This window comes from Danio rerio, chromosome 5, assembly GCF_052040795.2.
Source record: "Danio rerio strain M-AB ecotype USA chromosome 5, GRCz13ab, whole genome shotgun sequence".
NCBI classification, from domain to species: domain Eukaryota; kingdom Metazoa; phylum Chordata; class Actinopteri; order Cypriniformes; family Danionidae; genus Danio; species Danio rerio.
Genome location: NC_141025.1, coordinates 2,507,501 through 2,527,500, shown reverse-complemented (window position 1 = coordinate 2,527,500; position 20,000 = coordinate 2,507,501). Strand labels below are relative to the sequence as shown.

The following is a 20,000-nucleotide window of genomic DNA, read 5'->3' as shown; positions in this document are numbered from 1 at the left end:
AGGGTAGTGTTGTGGATTATTCTCTATTCTGCCGCCCTAGACGTGGATATAACTGAGGGCGCGGGTGGTGAAGGTAGTCTTAATGACGCCGCCCTCTCTATTCTGCCGGCCTAGGCGCGGATATAACTGAGGGCGCGGGTGGTGAGGGTACGCCGCCCTCTCTATTCTGCCGCCCTAGACGCGGATAAGACCGAGGGCGCGGGTGGTGAGGGTAGTGTCGGCGACGCCGCCCTCTCTATTCTGCCGCCTTAAACGCGGATATAACTGAGGGCGCGGGTGGTGAGGGGAGTGTCAGGACGCCGCCCTCTCTATTCTGTCACCCTAGACGCGGATATAACTGAGGGCGCGGGTGGTGAGGGGAGTGTCGGGACGCCGCCCTCTCTATTCTGCCACCCTAGACGCGGATATAACTGAGGGCGCAGGTGGTGAGGGTAGTGTCGGGGACCGCGCCCTCTCTATTCTGCTGCCCTAGATGCGGATATAACTGAGGGTGCGGGTGGTAAGGGTAGTGTCGTGGACGCCGCCCTCTCTATTCTGTCACCCTAGACGCGGATATAACTGAGGGCGCGGGTGGTGAGGGGAATGTCGGGACGCCGCCCTCTCTATTCTGCCACCCTAGACGCGGATATAACTGAGGGCGCGGGTGGTGAAGGGAGGGTCGGGACGCCGCCCTCTCTATTCTGCCACCCTAGACGCGGATATAACTGAGGGCGCAGGTGGTGAGGGTAGTGTCGGGGACCGCGCCCTCTCTATTCTGCTGCCCTAGATGCGGATATAACTGAGGGTGCGGGTGGTAAGGGTAGTGTCGTGGACGCCGCCCTCTCTATTCTGCCACCCTAGACGCGGATATAACTGAGGGCGCAGGTGGTGAGGGTAGTGTCGGGGACCGCGCCCTCTCTATTCTGCTGCCCTAGATGTGGATATAACTGAGGGTGCGGGTGGTAAGGGTAGTGTCGTGGACGCCGCCCTCTCTATTCTGTCACCCTAGACGCGGATATAACTGAGGGCGCGGGTGGTGAGGGGAATGTCGGGACGCCGCCCTCTCTATTCTGCCACCCTAGACGCGGATATAACTGAGGGCGCGGGTGGTGAGGGGAGTGTCGGGACGCCGCCCTCTCTATTCTGCCACCCTAGACGCGGATATAACTGAGGGCGCAGGTGGTGAGGGTAGTGTCGGGGACCGCGCCCTCTCTATTCTGCTGCCCTAGATGCGGATATAACTGAGGGTGCGGGTGGTAAGGGTAGTGTCGCGGACGCCGCCCTCTCTATTCTGTCACCCTAGCACGGATATAACTGAAGACGCGGGTGGTCAGGGTAGTGTCAGGGACGCCGCCCTCTCTATTTTGCGGCCGCCTAGGTCGCCTCTATGGACGCGCCAGCCTTGATAACAACACATGTGAAAAAGAGGGCCATATAACAGCAGTAAGGAGATTGTAAATAAAAAAGCATGTAAGGATGTCGCCAGAGTTGCTTTTTGGTTTCTTTTCTTGTGCATCCCAGCCACCAGCACCCCATCTGAAAGAGTTTTTAAAAATTTTCAAATTTTTTTTAGCATAGGGGTTTATAGAGTCATTCAACTTCACAGTGTGCAATGTTGCAGTGTGTATTTGAATAATGATGGCTGGTTCCTTTACTTGAAAGCTCTGATTTGATGATCATAATTAGTGTTGCTGACAGAGTTCCAGGTTTACTGTATCATATTATTCACACCTTAAAGTTCGCTGGGATTGTTTGTTTGTTGTGATTTTGTTGGTGAACTAAAATAAAGTGGTTAAATAAATAAAAATCCTAATATTCCTAAATGTATTGGTAAAAAATATTCAATAATTATCGATACAGAATGATATGTAACATATTGTGATCGTTTTATTTTGCAATATTGCCAAGCCCTAGTGAGCACTTCTGTGTGTGTGTGTGTGTGTGTGTGTGTGTGTGTGTGTGTGTGTGTGTGTGTGTGTGTGTGTCTGTGTCTGTGTGTGTGTGTGTGTCTGTGTGTGTGTGTGTGTGTGTGTGTGTCTGTGTGTGTGTCTGTGTGTCTGTCTGTGTGTGTCTGTGTGTGTGTGTGTGTCTGTTAGTAAGAGTCTGATTGTGAGAGTGTTTGTGGGACAAATGTGTGAGAGCATGTGTGTGTTCATTTGTATGTGTGTATATGTGAAGTTTGTGTTTGTATAGTGTGAGTGCAGGCATGTGTGGTGTGTGTGAGAGTATGTGCATGTGAGAATGAGTGTATATGTGGAGTGTGTAAGAGAGTGGAGTGTGTGAGTGTGCAAGTAAGTGCAAGAGTGTGTTTGTGTATTTGTTTATAGTGTGAGCGCATGTATGTGTGAATGATTGTGTGTGTGTGTGGGTGGCAGGAGTAATTCCCAGCATTCCTGTCGGCTGGTACAGGCATCACTGACATGTTGTCAAGCAGCAGGGTGAATTAGCTGTGTGTGTGTGTGTGTGTGTGTGTGTGTGTGTGTGTGTGTGTGTGTGTGTGTGTGTGTGTGTGTGTGTGTGTGTGTGTGTGTGTGTGTGTGTGTGTGTGTGTGTGTGTGTGTGTGTGTGCGCGTGCGTGCGTTTGTGTGTGTGTGTGCTTTTTTTGTGTGTGTGCGTGCGTGCGTGCGTGTGTGCGTGCGTGTGTGTGTGTGTGTTTGTGTGTGATCCAGCAGCTGCAGAGCTCCACTGAACCTCTTGCTGACAGACGTGTCACAGTGTCTGCTGTTATTATATAAGCAGTTGTTAGTCATTCACAAATGTTCAATATTATGTAACGTCTGGTATTGGCAGGTACAGACTGATACGCAGGAGTGTGTGTGTGAGAGAGTCATCAGTCTATATTTATATCTGTATCCTTTATGCCCCCATTCTGTAGAAACGAATGCTTCTGTAAAGGAAAAGTGAGCATATAGACTAAATCTAGTGTGTGTTATTATTATTATTATGCATGTGGAGAGGTTTAGTTGATGAAAAACACTGCATAGATGTTTATAGTGTGTATAGATGGAAGAGAATATAGATATTTATCAGAATAGACGCTTTTAAATATAAAGAAAACAGCATTTTTTACTGAAATGTGTAGTAGAAAACCCATGAAAGATCCAGATATACACTCACCGGCCACTTTATTAGGTACACCTGTCCAACTGCTCATTAATGCACATTTCTAATCAGCCAATCACATGGCAGCAGCTCAATGCATTTAGGCATGTAGACATGGTCAAGTTGATCTGCTGCAGTTCAAAGCGAGCATCAGAATGGGGAAGAAAGGGGATTTAAGTGACTTTGAACGTGGCATGGTTCTTGGTGCCAGACGGGCTGCACTGAGTATTTCAGAAACTGCTGATCTACTGGGATTTTCACGCACAACCATCTCTAGAGTTTAGAGAGAATGGTCCGACAAAGAGGAAATCTCCAGTGAGCGGCAGTTCTGTGGGCGCAAATGCCTTGTTGATGCCAGAGGTCAGAGGAGAATGGCCAGACTGGTTCCAGCTGATAGAAAGGCAACAGTAACTCAAATAAGCACTCGCTACAACCGAGCTCTGCAGAAGAGCATCTCTGAACACACAACACGTCCAACCTTGAGGCGGATGGGCTACAGCAGCAGAAGAGCACACCGGGTGCCGCTCCTGTCAGCTAAGAACAGGAAACTGAGGCTACAATTCACACAGACTCACCAAAACTGGACAATAGAAGATTGGAGAAACGTTGCTGCTCTGATGAGTCTCCATTTCTGCTGACACATTCAGATGCTCTGCTCAGAATTTGGCCTCAACAACATGAAAGCATGGATCATCCTGCCTTGTATCAGGGGTTCAGGCTGGTGGTGTTGGTGTAATGGTGTGGGGGAGATTTTCTTTGGGTCCATTAGTACCAATTGAGCATCAACGCCACAGCCTACCTGAGTATTGCTGCTGACCATGTCCATCCCTTTATGAGCACAGTGTCTCCATCTTCTGATGGCTACTTCCAGCAGGATAACGCAGCATGTCATAAAGCTCAATCATCTCAGACTGGTTTCTTGAACATGACGATGAGTCCACTGTGCTCAAATGGCCTCCACAGTCACCAGAGCTTAATCCAATAGAGCAGCTTTGGGATGTGGTGGAATGGGAGATTGGCATCATGGATGTGCAGCCGACAAATCTGCAGCAACTGTGTGATGCTATCATGTCAATATGGAGCAAAATCTCTGAGGAATATTTCCAGTAGCTTGTTGAATCTACGCCATGAAGGATTGAGGCAGTTCTGAAGGCAAAAGGGGGTCTGGTATTAGTAAGGTGTACCTAATGAAGTGGCCAGCGATTGTGTTTTGTACTATGAAGGCCACCGGTATTAGAGTTGCTCTAAGTTTGACTTATTGTAGTAAACAAGCCTAATATCAGCATATGAAAGCAGTGCATTTCTGATCTTTTTGCGTTTATTGTGCATGTGTGTGGGAGATTGTGTTCAAGTGTGTTTAACTGAAACTGAAACTATAAGTGATGAAGCCATAGAAATTGTGTGTGTGCGAGTGTGTGTGCGTGCGTGTGTGTGATCTTAAGCTGAACTAGTTCTATGCATCAGTCATTGCTGTGTTCAGTGTGTGTGTGTGTGTGTGTGTGTGTGTGTGTGTGTGTGTGTGTGTGTGTGTGTGTGTGTGTGTGTGTGTGTGTGTGTGTTCACTGTGCTGGGTGAGAGCTGCAGATCTGCTTCCACAGGCATTAATGGTGGTCTGCAGAATTAATGAAGCAACACACTTAATGAATCAGAAGAGTGTGAGTCAGCACTGCAGACTGTCCTGATCCTGCTTTTACACTCACAATAACACTACAAATCCTGCTCTTAACACACTTACACACACTTCGGGCTCTATTTTAATGATCTAGGCTCAAAGTCTAAAGCTCACAGTGCAAAAAGCATTGAGCGTGTCTGAATCCACTTTTGCTATTGTAAGGATGGTTTAATCCTCTCTGCGCCCGGCGCATGGTCTAACAGGGTTGTTCTTATTCTCCTAATGAGTTCTGGGTGTGTTTTGAGCATAACCTGCTTTAAACCAATCAGAGTCTCGTCTCTCATTCCCTTTAAGAGTCAGTTGCGTTGCTCCATGGTGCATTTGCTATTTACATGTCGGACTTTATAAGTGTGAAAGCTGAACACTTCACTAGTGAGAAAACAGTTAAACAGAGCATCTGCAGCACGAGGATAAAGAACGAGCCTCCTCCAATCAGCCTCTTTACTTTCTCTTTACTTTACTCCTTTACTTTGGTGGAGTGAGGAAACGGTTCTCGTCTTTAATGAACTACGGCAGGTTGTGTTCACTGAACAGTAAGAATGATTAATAAATCCATATAAAACAGCCCAGTAAAAGTCACGTCTCGCTTTCGGTTTCGGGGTTAGGCGCATTTTGCACAATTCCGATTTGTTGCCTATATCAGATTTTTTTGCTTGTCTGTTTACACGTTACAACAAATCAGAATTAGGCATCAAGACCTGACACAGTGTAAACGGGGTTTGTGCGGGGTAAATTTATTAATCCTTTTTTTGGACCTAACGTAGGCTGTGTAACTTTATGTACTGTTTCGATGGCTTTAAATACCTAGCTGAGTTGATACTAAAATGCTTTAAGGTTAACAGTAAATGATGAAGTTTACATCACATTAATCTTATCTTATTTAAATGTCCTTATCCTTGGCTGCATTAACAGTTTAGCTTTCATGTTTTCTTCACATTAATGTTATAGTCTCTGCTCCTGCTGAAAGGTGAATGCCACAGGACTGTTACAATTTTATTGTTAAAGGTTTGCTGCCTTTTTATACGGTGGAGAAAGATTAGATTTACTGGATATGCATTTTTCAATGCCCATTAAAGGAACCAAAAACAGACAAAATGATAAACGGTCATAATTATATGAAGCTGCGAGAATACTCCTGTGTGCAAAGTAAACAAAAATAACTTTATTCATTGATTTATCTATGGGAGGATCAGAAAGCTCTTGGATTAAATCCAAAATATCTTCATTTCAAGATAATTAATGACAGAATTAAAATCTTTGGGTGAACTAAACCTTCAAGCAGCAGTAAGCCTCACAAATACTTAAAATTGATCGACTTAAAACGGCTTGAACTTTATTAAAACTGTTTGCACTAATATATTGTGTTAACTACACTTTGTTCATTTTGTGGTTTTGTTCCTTTGTTTATTGGTCTTAGAGATGAGCCTGCTGTGAAAAGTGTCCCACACATCCTGAAAAAATAAAACTAAAGTTTCTCAGAGATTATGAGTTATTTAATCTTGTTAAAATATATTTCTTAAAATAAAAGTATCGAAAAAAGTATCGTCGAAACCGGTATCGAATTCAGGGTATCGGTATCGAAAATTTTGGAACGATACCCAGCCCTAGTGTCAGAACCCTTACTTGTAAAATACACTTTAGAATCTTAGTTTAAGCAGATTTGATGATCGCGATCATGCGTGTTGATCTAAAGAGTGTCGCTCTCGCTCACCGAAAGCCAGGCTGAATGCTCTGTACTGCTTGCATCTGTTCCCTAAGCGACAAAAACAAACGCTTGATATCGCCTGTCCGTGTTCCTCAAAGTTGTTTAGAATGACATGTTTAGTGATGCTGTGAAACAATGTCTGTGTGTGCCTTTCATGAACCCCTTGATGCTTCTTACGTCCTTGTCGCAGCACCGAAATTCATATGCTGATTTGATCCAGTACATACCGGTTACCAAGGTAGCGGTGCTATAATGGCACCGGGTTTCGGTACCCAACCCTAGTGTGCATGTGTGGAATGGATGCATGCGTGTGTGTGTATGCTTGTTTGCATTTGTGTGTGCATTTGATTGTGTGTGCATGTGCGTGTGTGGATGCATGTGTGCGTTTGTGTGTGTGTCTGATTGTGTGTGCATTTGTGCCTCACCATGTATGTGTGCACTTGTGTGTGTGCCTGATTATGTTTATGTGTGCATTAGAGTGTGTGTGATTGTGTGTCTGTGTATGTGTACATTAGAGTGTGTACATGTGTGCGTGTGTGTATGCATGTTTGCATTTGTGTGTGTCTCGTCATGTATTTGTGCTTTTGTGTGTGTATTGTGTGTATGTGTACATTAGTGTGTACATGCATGTGTGTATGTGTGTATGCATTTGTATGTGTCTGATTGTGTGGGCGTGCATACTTGTGTATTTGTGTGTGTGTTTGTGTCTGCGTGTGTCAGATTTTGTCTGTACATGAATGTGTGTGTGTATGCTTGTGTGCATTTGTGTGTGTGCGCGTGTATGTGTGTGTGTATTTGTGTGTGCATGTTTGTGTGTGTTAGTGTGTGCATTTGTGTGTGTCTGATTGCATGTGTGTGTGTGTGTGTGTGTGTGCGTGCATGCTTGTGTGTATGTGTGGGTGTTTTATTGATGCGCCACAGCACTCGTGATCGGAGTGTAAGTCCATTAAACAGGATCCCGAGGAGATGTGGAGATCGGGTCTGGTATTGGATGAGTGATGCTCTGCACTCAATGCTTTTAGCCTGATTGTGACCCGCAGAGGAATGACAATGAGGGACAGACTGAGCTTCCAGGACTTCACTTCAGCTCTTCATCAGCAGCGGCTCATTAGTAAATTACACACACACACACACACACACACACACACACACACACTCACGCAGACCAGAGGAAGCTGCACTTATCAGGGTGCAGATATAGCAGGACAACATCAGTATCCCAGTATGGCTTGGTGTGATTGTCTACTCTCTCTGGCAGATTTTATTACACGCTTCAGGCATTTACTATTTACATCTGTTGTCATAATTAATCATAAATCATTTTCCAGTAAAATATTCAAAAACTGACAAGTAGCATGTTGAATTAAGTGTTTCGAGTGAAACTCTGAGCAAACTTTGAGTTTTGTTATTGATAATCTATGAAGAAAATGTCACAATAGAGAATAGTTAATATTAGTTGAGGTCATTGTAGATAAAGTCCTTAAACACCAAAATAAAAAACACTTTGTGTGTGTGTGTGTGAGAGATGTGTGCATTTGAAGTGCTGTGAGTGAGTTGTTGTTTTGATGCACTATGGGAGTGTGTGTGTGTGTGTGTGTCTCTGTGTGTGTCTGTGTCAGTCAGTCAGTCAGTCATGCAGGCGTGTGGTGCTCTGTAATGCACTCAGTTATCCAGAGATTGAATGTGTGTGTGTGTGTTGTGAAGCATCTTTCTGGCAGAACAGCAGCTCAACACCATTAGAGAAATGAAGCACCGGCACAGAATAACACACCCCTTCAGCAGAATATATATATATATATATATATATATATATATATATATATATATATATATATATATATATATTGAGGTAGGAAGTGGTGGGAGGTGTGCGTTGGCTCCTAGTGTCCCATCAGTGCTGATATACAGCCATATTGCACTGCTACTTTTGTGATATTGTGTTTATACAACAGTTCGACGGCTTAATTGTGTGTTTAAAAAAGAAAAACAAACACAGAGAGTCTCAAAACTCTTTTGTATGAGGAACTACTTTCTTCCTCCGTTCATTCACATCTGCAGCTGACGTCAGAACAGCAGAAGCTGCTACTTGTTCACCAGCGTCACTGTAGAGCTAGTGTTTGAGTGATTCTCTAGCGTAATGTCTAAAGTGAAGACAAAACAGCTGATCTTAATCACATTTTAAGATTATAAGGCTGAACAGCATGAAATGCCATCAGTCTACAGAGATTTCCTAGTATTTCTCTGTTGTAATCGGCAGATCACTATAATTAACCCTGAAAAAGCCAAAACAAAGCAAACACTATCCGATTACTGTTGTGTAAATCCAGCACTACAACATACACAAGAGAGAGATCGACTTATACAGTCACTTACCTATTTTATAATGATTTGTTCAGCTGTAGTTAGAAATTTACCTTGAGTTTTTCCTGCTCTAAGCACTTATTATGCCGTCTCTGTCGCCATCTTGTGGTGGAATGTCCACTGTCTTTGCTCTGCTCAGTATGACAGGCTAATGACCGCTGACACACTGAATCTCTGAAAATATAAATATTTACTATATATTTATAAATAAAAACTGCTACATTTATTCTTCCATGGCGGGGCGCCACGTCAAAATTCATCCCGCCACGGCTACATTACAGCTTCTCATTCAAAACATTTAATTGTGTTTAATAGCGGGTAATAATCGCACCAAAACATATTAAAGGGTAAGTGAATTATAGCAGCGCAAACTTTTCTGTAAGTGTAGTAGTGCTGTGCGTCATTCGTGTAACCCTTTAAGGTGACAAGCAGACTGACTGGCTGACAGGTGCGTGATGCGTGACGCCAGCAAACACGACAAATAGCCTTTCACTTTATTTCAGGACGCAGTAATACCGCTCTGCAGGTCTATTGGAGACATTTATACATATTCCTAGCAAATCTAATAAATGCTGGAGACATACTCGCTACATAAACACACTAAATCGCACTCAGCAGTGTTTATTTGAGAGCGCACAAGAAGATCTGTGCTTGAGCTGCTTATATTTGAGGAAATCGGCGCGCAAGCAAAGAGATCCCCATGCTGTAGGCTATTACATAAATGCGATCTCGACTTGTAATACTGCGCTCACGACATTTGTCATTGAAATAATAACGTCACCTTAGTTGGTAGATCTGGGTAAAAAAGGCCTGCCTGCCACAGCTGGGAAACACCCTAGAGCAGTGATTCTCAAACTGTGGTTGGTACGTGGGCTTACTTCTAGTGGTACGCGGAGGAATCACTGAGTAACAAAAGAAAAAATGAATACAATTTTAATAATTTGATGTGTACGATAACACCAATGTGATCAGTTTTGGTTGTTCTCTAAAGCCTACGATCCAAGCGCTGTGCTTAGAGTGTTTGCTTTAGTGCATCGCGTCATCAGCTGCTAAAAATCAATTTAATTGGCACAGAACTAGAGAAAGAGGTGCGTGGTGCTTGCAGAGCAGATACTGTACGTGCTAGAGCAGTGGTCATCAACCCTTGGGCCACAGACCAGCACCGGTCTATAGATCAACTGGTACCGGACCGCACAAAAAATCATTGATTATTTCAGTTTTATTGATAATCTGAGTCTGAACTATAGCTGTGCAATTAATCGAAAATCCGATTTTGATTTTGGCTTGTAACGATTATGAAAAGCCATTAATCGAGCTTAACGATTATTCCATCACGTACCGCCCCCTTTCCAGTTGTACACGTGTGAAAACTCTTTGCCTCTGCAAAGTTTAGTTCCACGTGAAAATGACTACAAGCATGTGCTGTAATGTAACTTTTGCAGCACGGGATGTGCATCATTCATGATTTTAAAAGAGCAAAAGAGCATGTGCTGTTGTGTGCGCCGTGCTTAGCCTCGGACAGGTTGCGTGTGTGTGTGTGTGTGCGCGCGCTGCGCTTAGCCTCGGACAGCAGAGCACACAAACATCTAACGCGATATTAATGTGAGCGCTTTAATGGTCAAATACATGCACACTTGTGTCAGAGCGCGGTGTTTAGTGATTATTCTTATTAACCCTGATTTGTTTAATAAACAAACAAGCTGAGAATCAAAAGAGACGAGAAAGAGAAACCATATCAGAGCCGCACTATTCTTAAAGAGACAGCGTGCGGTATTCCTGCTGCTGCCGACTGTTTTCATTAATCAATAATAAAATCAAAAATACAGTGAAGATGCTTAAAGCACAGTTTAAACATAACAGATTTAATAACTCATCTCTAATAACTGATTTCTTTTATCTTTGCTATGATGACAGCACATTATATTTTACTAGATGTTTTTCAAGATATTCAGCTTAAAGTGACATTCAAAGGCTTAATTAGGGTAAATAGGCAAGTCATTGTATAGCAGTAGTTTCTTCTGCAGACAATCTAACATATATATTGCTTAAAGAGGCTAATAATATTGAGCTATTAAAATAGGTTTCAAAATATTCAAACCTGCTTTTATTCTAGCTGAAATAAAACAAATAAGCCTATCTCCAGAAGAAAAAAATATTATTGGAAATACTGTAAAAAATAAATTCACAGGAGGACGAATAATTTTGACTTCAACTGATAATCGTTTTGAATAATCCTGATTACAATTATGACCAAAATAATCGTGATTATGATTTTTCCCATAATCGAGCAGCCCTAGTCTGAACGATCATTTATTTTGAAAAATCCTTTGTTTTGAAAAATGACCATGTTCTCTTGTTACTTCTCGGTCACTTGAGTGCCAAAATTTAACCCACAGGCTAGCAAAATTAGCAAGAACTGCAGCATGAAGCACTTGCGTATTCCAGGCGTCCTCGGTTGAAAACATCTTAACTTTTCAGAAAGCCACATAGCGAGTCATGTGATAAGAACCGACTGATCAGCTTCATATTTTGTATGGATTATAATTTCGTTGATTCCCAGTGATGGGTTGCGGCTGGAAGGGCATCCGCTGCGTAAAAACTTGCTGGATAAGTTGGCGGTTCATTCCGCTGTGGCGACCCCGGATTAATAAAGGGACTAAGCCGACAAGAAAATGAATGAATAATTTCGTTGAATGAATAGCACTCTGCTTCGTTTTTGAACTGTGCAGTGCTGTAGCTGCTTAATTTGACCAGCTACGCTGCTTTATTTCAATACTGGTCACTATGGTGGCACTTGGAGAGACAATTTTTTTCTGAGGTGGTACTTTGCGAAAAAAGTTTGAGAACCACTGTCCTAGAGGAAACTCACTATACACTTTGAATTTGTATGTATTTCTCAGTGAATATAAGTCTTATATTTTGGTGCATTTGAAGGAAACAGATTTAATAAATGGATATATTTTATACTGTAATATTTTAGTCACAGAGCATCTTTAGAAATAAAACGATAATATACTTAAATTCATGCAAAATATTGCAAAAAAACATACACGCTATACAATTTTATAGGTGTTTTGTTTCTCTTGATTTTTGCTGCTTTTAATATTTTACTTAATATTTTTCTCTAAATTTTCTAATATAATATTTAAAAAAGAGTCAGAAATTCTCAGGAGGGCAAATCATTTAGAATTTACAGTAAGATGGTTTAGGCAGCGTGGTGGCGCAGCGCGTAGTTCTGTCGCCTTACACCAAGAAGATCGCCGGTTCGAGCCTCGGCTGGGTCAGTTGGCTTTTCTGTGTGGAGTTTGCATGTTCTCCCTGTGTTGGTGTGGGTTTCCTCCAGGTGCTCCGGTTTCCCCCACAGTCCAAACACATGCGCTATAGGGGAATTAATGAATAAAATTGGCCATTGTGTATGAGAGTGTATGGTTGTTTCCCAGTACTGGGTTGCAGCTGGAAGGGCATAAGCTGCGTAAAACATGCTGGATACGTTGCCGGTTCATTCTTCTGTGGCGACCACTGATAATTAAAGGGATTAAGCTGAAGGGACATTCATGAATGAGTGAAAAGGTTTAGTCTTAATTGATCTTCATCTGGGTGGCACAGTGGTTCAGTGGTTAGCTCTGTGGCCTCACAGCAGGAAGATCATTGGTTTGAGTCACAGCTGGGTCAGTTGTTATTTCTGTGTGGAGTTTCTCCCTGTGTTAACCTGGGTTTCCTCAGAGTGCTCCGGTTTCCCCCACAGTCCAAACACATGCACTATTGGGGAATTGATTAACTAAATTGGCCGTAGTAGTGTGTAAGTGTGTGTGTGTGTGTGTGTGTGTTAATGAATATGTTTAGGTGTTTCCCAGTACTGGGTTGCAGCTGGAAGGGAAGTGGTTCATTCTGCTGTGGAAACCCATGATGAATAAGGGACTAAGCTGAAAGAAAGTGTATTAATGTTCCTCATCTTCATCTTCATCTTCATCACTGAATATGTGGTTGATTTTCCTGTATAACACTGACGTCTTCATTTCTTCCTCAGCATTTGATGGTGTTTTCCCTGCTAAAGAGTGTGTGTGTGTGTGTGTTTTCTCCATCTCCGTCTCTCTCTCGCTCAGCTCGTCCTTTAACAAGTTTCCTTTTATTAGCCAGTCCCGCGTCTCTATCAGAGCGTGTGTTAAACTCCGGCTGTGTTCAATTAGCTTTGGGTTTCCTACAGCGTCACGCTGCATGCAGAAGGAATTTTCCAGGTGTTTCTGTAATGGTGAACAGACAGAGCTTCAGAAACACTCACAGGATCAGCATTTGTGGAGTAACGCTGCTGAAAATACTGCTTTCTAACACCGTTAACTATAAAGGATACTATAAAGAGGATGATTTCAAGCATTATTATGAATCTAAAGCAGCAGCAGAGCTCAGATCACAGATACAACAACACACACAACTGTACGTTTTAGTTTGTTTCAGCAGTGCAGTCTGATTCACAGTTTAGTCTCTGTGTGCTGTACACACTCCTCCTGCTGATCACACTCATCATGGAAATCAGTCTTCTGCCTTTTATTCAGATGATGGTGATTGTGTAGAGCAGGGGTGTCCACACTCGGTCCTGGAGGGCCGGTGTCCTGGAGAGTTTAGCTCCAACCTTAATCAAACAGCTCTTACTAGATATACTAGAAACCTCTGGGCACGAGTGTTGAGGCGAGCTGGAGCTAAACTATGCAGGACACCGGCCCTCCAGGACTGAGTTTAGACACCCCTGATGCTAAGTGTGTGTGTGTGTGTGTGTGTGTGAGTGAGAGTGAGAGTGAAATGTTAAGTTGTAAATAAACAGTTTTAACTAAGGACACCAACACAGCATGCAGTGTTCTCATGCCAGACACTCACTGGCAGAGTGTGAAAGAGAGAGTGTGTGTGTGTGTGTGTGTGTGTGTGTGTGTGTGTGTGTGTGTGTGTGTGTGTGTGTGTGTGTGCCTCTCTCTCTCTCTTTCTGTGTGGGTTTTACACATAGACTGTAAAATATATGGACGTAGTATCCGTGACGTCACCCATAGGTTTCTAAAGAGCGCAAAAGAAGCCACAAGTAGGCGCGTCCAACCGTCGCCATTTTGTTCACGCGTCATCGCACTCACTGCGGGATACCAAACAAGGGCAAAGAGGCGGAGAGTGGGCGGAGCTACAGACACCTGCTGCATTTAGCTTGGACCTGGTTCAGTCACACTTTACTTTGGGAGAAACGCTTAATACTTTATCACATGTGACTCGTTTGTGTTCTGAACACTTGTGCTTGGTTGTACACTACATCAATAAAGTGTTAAGACTTTTAAAAACACTGCTGTAATACATTGAGCCACTAAACATTGTACTTATGACGTTTTTCAACAGGAGAAAAACGCGAATTACTTCCAAACACTTCAGATATAGTCTGTGTTAGTTACTGTAAGACTATTGATGAAATCCAGCATAACACTGTATGACAACACTTCAGATGACTGTTCTAGAGCCTACAGCTGATCAATCTGACAGATTCTGCAGTGCATTACAGCTCTAAATATAAATATAAACGATAAATGATCTTAAATAAAACAAATACATGTATAGAGATGGTATATAAGTATATAACTTTACTCACATGGGAAACGGAGGCCACGTGAATGGTTTGTGAGCACAATTAAGTGCACTCAGCATGCCATGCCATCTAATAATTGTAGGAAACAAGTCCAAAAGGCAGTCGACTGTGTAAAGCCACATAAAACAACACAGAAATACGATAAATATGCCGAGTTCAGTGGCTAATCTGCAGGATTCAGCTGCAGGTGAGGTGACGTGACGGCGACCAACGAGACCTAGCTGTCACTCAAGTGGCCACGCCCTTAATTATGCAAACTTAATATAACTTAATATAAAGGAAACGGATGAGTTATAAAAAATTCACCCCCCTCACAGTTGTCATGAAGGGTAATATTAGCTGTATTAACCAAAATCTTTTTTTGTAGCAGGCTAAAAACACCTTTTTTTCTGCTGTAAAGTTGGCCATTCTAACAGTGGGCTCAATTGAAATTTGCTCTGTTTTGGAGCCAGGAGTGGCCAGGACTAGCGGGATTTCAGATGAATTGCAGTTTTAGTTACTTCCGTATTGGCTTCCTGAGAGAGAGCGGGAGGTTGCCGCTTGGTTTTACATGTCTCTCTGTGTTTGTTTGTGCTTCTGTGTGTCTCTCTCTTTCTCTCTCTGTCTCTCTCTCTCTCTCTCTGTGTATACATGTGCACTTGTGTGTCTCTTTGTGTAGGTGTGTGTTATACATGTCTCTCTGTGTTTGTTTTTGTGTCTATGCTTGTGTGTCCCTCTATGTGTGTTTTCAGGCGCACATGCCTGTGTGTGTGTGTGTGTGTGTGTGTGTGTGTGTGTGTGTGTTTGTGTTTGTGTTTGTGTTTTTGTGTGTTTGTGAGCCCATGTGCTTGTGTGTGTCTCTATGTGTGTGTGTTTGTTTGTGCTTGTGTGTCTGTGTGTGTGTGTGTGTGTCTGTGTGTGTGTGTGTGTGTGTGTGAACACCTTTAATGCTGATCATGTTTCTCTTGAGAGTTTGAGATGTCTTTATGGCTCCTATAGGACTCATGAAACTGAGCAGCAGTGACAGTGAATCCTTTATAGTGCTCGAGAAGATCTGATCTCAACATTCATCTGAAAATCCTGAAACAGACATCAGTACTGTAGTACTGCAGTTCTGCTGTTTTCATTCATTCATTTTCTTTTCAGCTTAGTCCCTTTATTAATCAGGGGTCGCCACAGTGGAATGAACCGCTAACTATTCCAGCACATGTTTTACACAGTGGAAGCCCTTTCAGCTGCAACCCAGTACTGGGAAACACTCATACACTACAGCAAATTTAGTTAATCAATTCCCTATTGTGCATGTGTTTGGACTGTGGGAGAAACCGGAGCACCCAGAGGAAACCCACACCGACACGGGGGAGAACATGCAAACTCCACAGAGAAACGCCAACTGAAACTTGAAAGCAGCTCTGTGAAACGCCAGATGAAGCGGAGGTCCTCCTGTGCGTGCTGTTTTTGCTATGTTTTTGCATCTGCATGTGCGTGTGTGTTGTAATGTTTGTGTCTGCATCACTGCCATGTGTGTGTAATGTTTGTGCTGTCTATGTGTGTGTAATGCTTGTGTTGTGTGTGTGTGTGTGTGTGTGTGTGTGTGTGTGTGTTTAGCTTCATCTGGCTGCACTGGCATCTCTGAAGGGCGACGTGCTGGAACTGAACCAGCGGCTGCTGCAGACGGAGAGAGAGAGAGACGCTCTGGAGAAGAGACTGACCACCGCACAGGTCACTACACACACATGCACATGCTAGAGAAGACGCTGACTAAAAGAAACGTCACTACATGTGTACACTCACCGGCCACTTTATTAGGTACACCTTACTAGTACCGAGTTGGACCCCTTTTGACTTCAGATCTGCCTCAATCCTTCATGGCAGAGATTCAACAAGCTACAGGAAATATTCCTCAGAGATTTTGCTCCATATTGTCATGATAGCATCACACAGTTGCTGCAGATTTGTCGGCTGCACATCCATGATGCCAATCTCCCGTTCCACCACATCCCAAAGCTACTCTATTGGATTGAGCTCTCTCTTATTATTCTGCTTCCAAGCAGAGCAGAAACACATGTGATAATCCAAACTTACCTAAAAGAGAAAAAGTTGAGTCGCATTAACATCTGACTTGTTTTTAAATGGTTTTCAGCCTTTTTATACAGTGTGATCTTCTGCTTTCAACTGTATATATATATATATATATATCATATCGCAATATTTATTGCAGAAAAAGAAAAAATCGCACAGCGTTGGTCAATAAGAAGCTCTTCTGTTTCTGATTGGCTGTGCAGGCTTTTATGAAGACACATGACTGTGGTTCTGCATCTGACAGCTCATTTGTCTGATGTACATGCATGAAAGCCACATCTGCACACTGCTGGAGTGGTGTTTTACACAGCGGGTCTCATCTCAGGTGGTGTTCTGCAGTCAAACACACACATCTGTCGGCCGCACATGCAGAACAGATCATGCACAAACGAGTCCAATCAAATTCTGCTTTTATTTGTCACAGACACATCGCATAATATGCAGTGAAATGATTACATAACCACCCTCGACCTCACAAATAATAACCACACAATAATAATAAGAGTAATGAAAATTAGGCAAGGCAAGTTTATCTCTATAGCACATTTCATACACAGTGGCTATTCAAAGTGCTTTACATAAACAGGAATAAAAAAGACAAGTGTAAGAAAAAGAAAAACAAATAATAAAAATGATTGAAAATGTGTTTAAACGGGTTATAAAAGAATGAAAAAGAAGAGAAAGACATAATAGTGCAATCTGTCGGACGCAGCACAGTGCTCATTCAGTAAAGGCACAGCTAAACAGATGTGTGTTCAGTCTTGATGTGAATGTGCCTAATGTTGGAGCACATCTGATCATTTCTGGAAGCTGATTCCAGCAGCGGGGGGCGCTGTTAGTTGCTGAAAGCAATTCACCCTGCTCTGACTGAACTCTTGGAACTTCTAGTTTATTTGATCCTAAAGATCTGAGTGATCTGTTGGGTTTGTATTCAGTGAGCATATCTGTAATGTATTGAGCTCCTAGGCCATTTAGTGATTTATAGACCAGTAATAATAGTTTAAAATCTATTCTGAATGTAACTGGGAGCCAGTGTAAAGACCTGAGGACCGGTGTGATGTGCTTCTGGTCAGAATCGTGGCCGCAGCATTCTGGATGAGCTGCAACTGTCTGACTGTCTTTTTGGGAAGGCCAGTGAGGAGTCCATTACAGTAATCCACCCTGCTGCTGATAAAAGCATGAACAAGTTTCTCTAAGTCTTCACTGGAAACAAAGCATCTGATTACTGCAATGTTTTTGAGATGATAGTATGCTGATTTACTGACTGCTCTGACATGATTAGGGCTGCACGTTATTTAAAAAATAGGACATTGTGATATTTAATTTTTTTGTAATATATATATAGCGATATGCTGTATCCAGGGATGTTGCTAGACATAAAGATATCAAATTTTTGGGCACAGCTCCAAAACTAAAAAAAAAAAAAAAAATATATATATATATATATATATATATATATATATATATATATATATATATACACATACACACACATATATATACACATATATAATATGAGCAATACCACATGAGCAGCAGTGCGGTATGGCTGTATATCAGCACTGGTGGGAGGCTTATTAATTAGTATTAATAAATATAAATTCTATTGGAATTAAATTCTATAGACACTTCAATAGAATACAAATGTTTACAGAATTATCAGTTGTGTGTTGTCTTAGAATTAGATTAGCCGAGAATTAGGTTTATTTAGTCTAACCTCTCTAACTCATCATCCCTCCTTTTTGCTTCATACAAAAAAATCTGTGAGGAGGTGTGCTTGGTCTAAATAAGATCAGCGTTAAATTATTTAAACTTTGTTTTGCCGACTTGCAAAACTCACTGCGTGCCGACACCTCCGCATAAAAGACTTGTACAGCTATCTTTTCAGTGTGCATTTTCAAAACCGGTGCATTTGCAAATTCACACAGGGCGTCAGCGTCAACACTTCCCATTCACTTTGAATGGGTGACGTCAGGCGTTGCCGAACTGCATTGTGGATCTGTTGGCGCCGCTTCAGAGGCGTTGCTCGCTGCAGAAGTTGGGACTTGCTCAACTTTTCAAGCGCCAACGAAAGCGTCAGCCAATCAGATACACCAGCTCAGACAGTGGCCTATTGCTGACTAATTTCATTGGCTGACTCTTCTATGACGATAGCTTCAGCGCCAACTTCAGACACGCCTTCAGTCAAGCGTTGATGCTGAAGCCCCGTGTGAATGGGGCGTTACACTGGGAGCAGAGCAGCATGTCAGCGTCAAGCAGGAGCAGTGTGTGAGGCGCACGGGTATGTTTGTTTTCTGCGCACATGCTCAGTTTGCTTTTTGATTAAACTACACTGCTTTCATCAGTGTTGGTTTGGTTGCACAGAGAATAAGGTCTTTATTCTGGGATTACCACTCTTAATAAATACACTTGCATGCAAAGTAAATCATATCTCGAAGCATTTACTGGGGCACTGGCGATTATTACTGGGGCACAGTAAATGGGGTCTAGCGGCGCCCCTGGCTGTATCTATACGATTTCACCAAATAATTGAATAGCACTTTATTTCAAGGTTCAATTCTCGCTATTAGCAAACCAATAACTATAAGTTTTGCTTCAATAATCTCCTAATTTGCATCAATTTAATAGATATTAATGGAATGGGATAAATAATGTGTATTCTAAGATTCAGGATTCCTTGTTTATTATAAAATGCAATGGTTGTAAAGTCAAAAAAGTGGAAAGATTCAAGTCCAGTTTGTGTTAAAGATGAGGCTAATGCTGCCGCTGCTTGGCAGATTTCAGGGAAATAGAGGAAATGATGGCAGCTTCTGCGGCAGCCTGAGGCTCAGAAAAGACCAAATTGGCAGGAAAGCCGAAATAATCTCTGCCTGTCAATCATTAGACTGAATTCATCAAACATTCGTAGAGGAATTTGTGCACAAAACAGACCTTCCTGAAACCTAAAATTCGCAGAGGCTTCGTAAACATCACGTATAAATGGTAAATCTGTGACCCTGGAGCACAACACCAGCCATATGTTGCACTGGTATATGTTTAACAACAGCCAAAAATACATTGGGTAACTTCAAAATATTTGACTTTTCTTTTTAACCCAGGCTCATTGTGGAAACGTAGCCCCGCGGACGTTTCTGGAGGTTGCAAAATATGTCCCGGGAGGTACGTATTTGTGCAGTTTTTGTTTTCGCGAATCCGCGAGAGGCCGCTATGCGCGCTTTTTCACGTCTCGGGAGCGCGCGCCGCTCGTGCCCGCTCTGTTCTTGCACATAAAAACCGCCGGAGGCCGCTGTCGAGCGACCGTCTGTCCCAAGCGACAATTTACAAAAGCTGTCCAGAAATATTTAAAAAAAAAAAAAAAAAAGCCCTCGCCAGATTTTGACTTTGTTTTCGAGTTTTGCCGCATACTCGCCCTGTCGCGAACTCGTTCGCTTTTATTTTTTGGATTCTGTTTTTAATCTTACCTGATTTCTGGAACCGCTCTTCCCCAGACTCGATCCCGGTCTCGTCCC

General features: G+C 42.6%; 1 protein-coding gene and 1 long non-coding RNA gene across 53 annotated transcripts in view; one reads left to right on the top strand and one right to left on the bottom strand.

The window, feature by feature from the left end:
* Positions 1-20,000, bottom strand: part of LOC147843774 (uncharacterized) — a 321,977-nt gene that overhangs the window by 66,839 nt on the left and 235,138 nt on the right. The gene's annotated exons all lie outside the window — the stretch shown is intronic.
* The window catches only part of mcc (MCC regulator of WNT signaling pathway), a 164,152-nt gene that overhangs the window by 76,896 nt on the left and 67,256 nt on the right, over positions 1-20,000 (top strand). For 36 of the 52 annotated variants that reach the window (XM_087251080.1, XM_087251079.1, XM_087251078.1 and 33 more), the window contains 1 exon segment: positions 16,018-16,131. The exons of the other annotated variants lie outside the window; for them this stretch is intronic. In XM_087251080.1, coding sequence (XP_087107206.1) covers positions 16,018-16,131 — 114 coding nt within the window. 52 annotated transcript variants of the gene reach the window in all.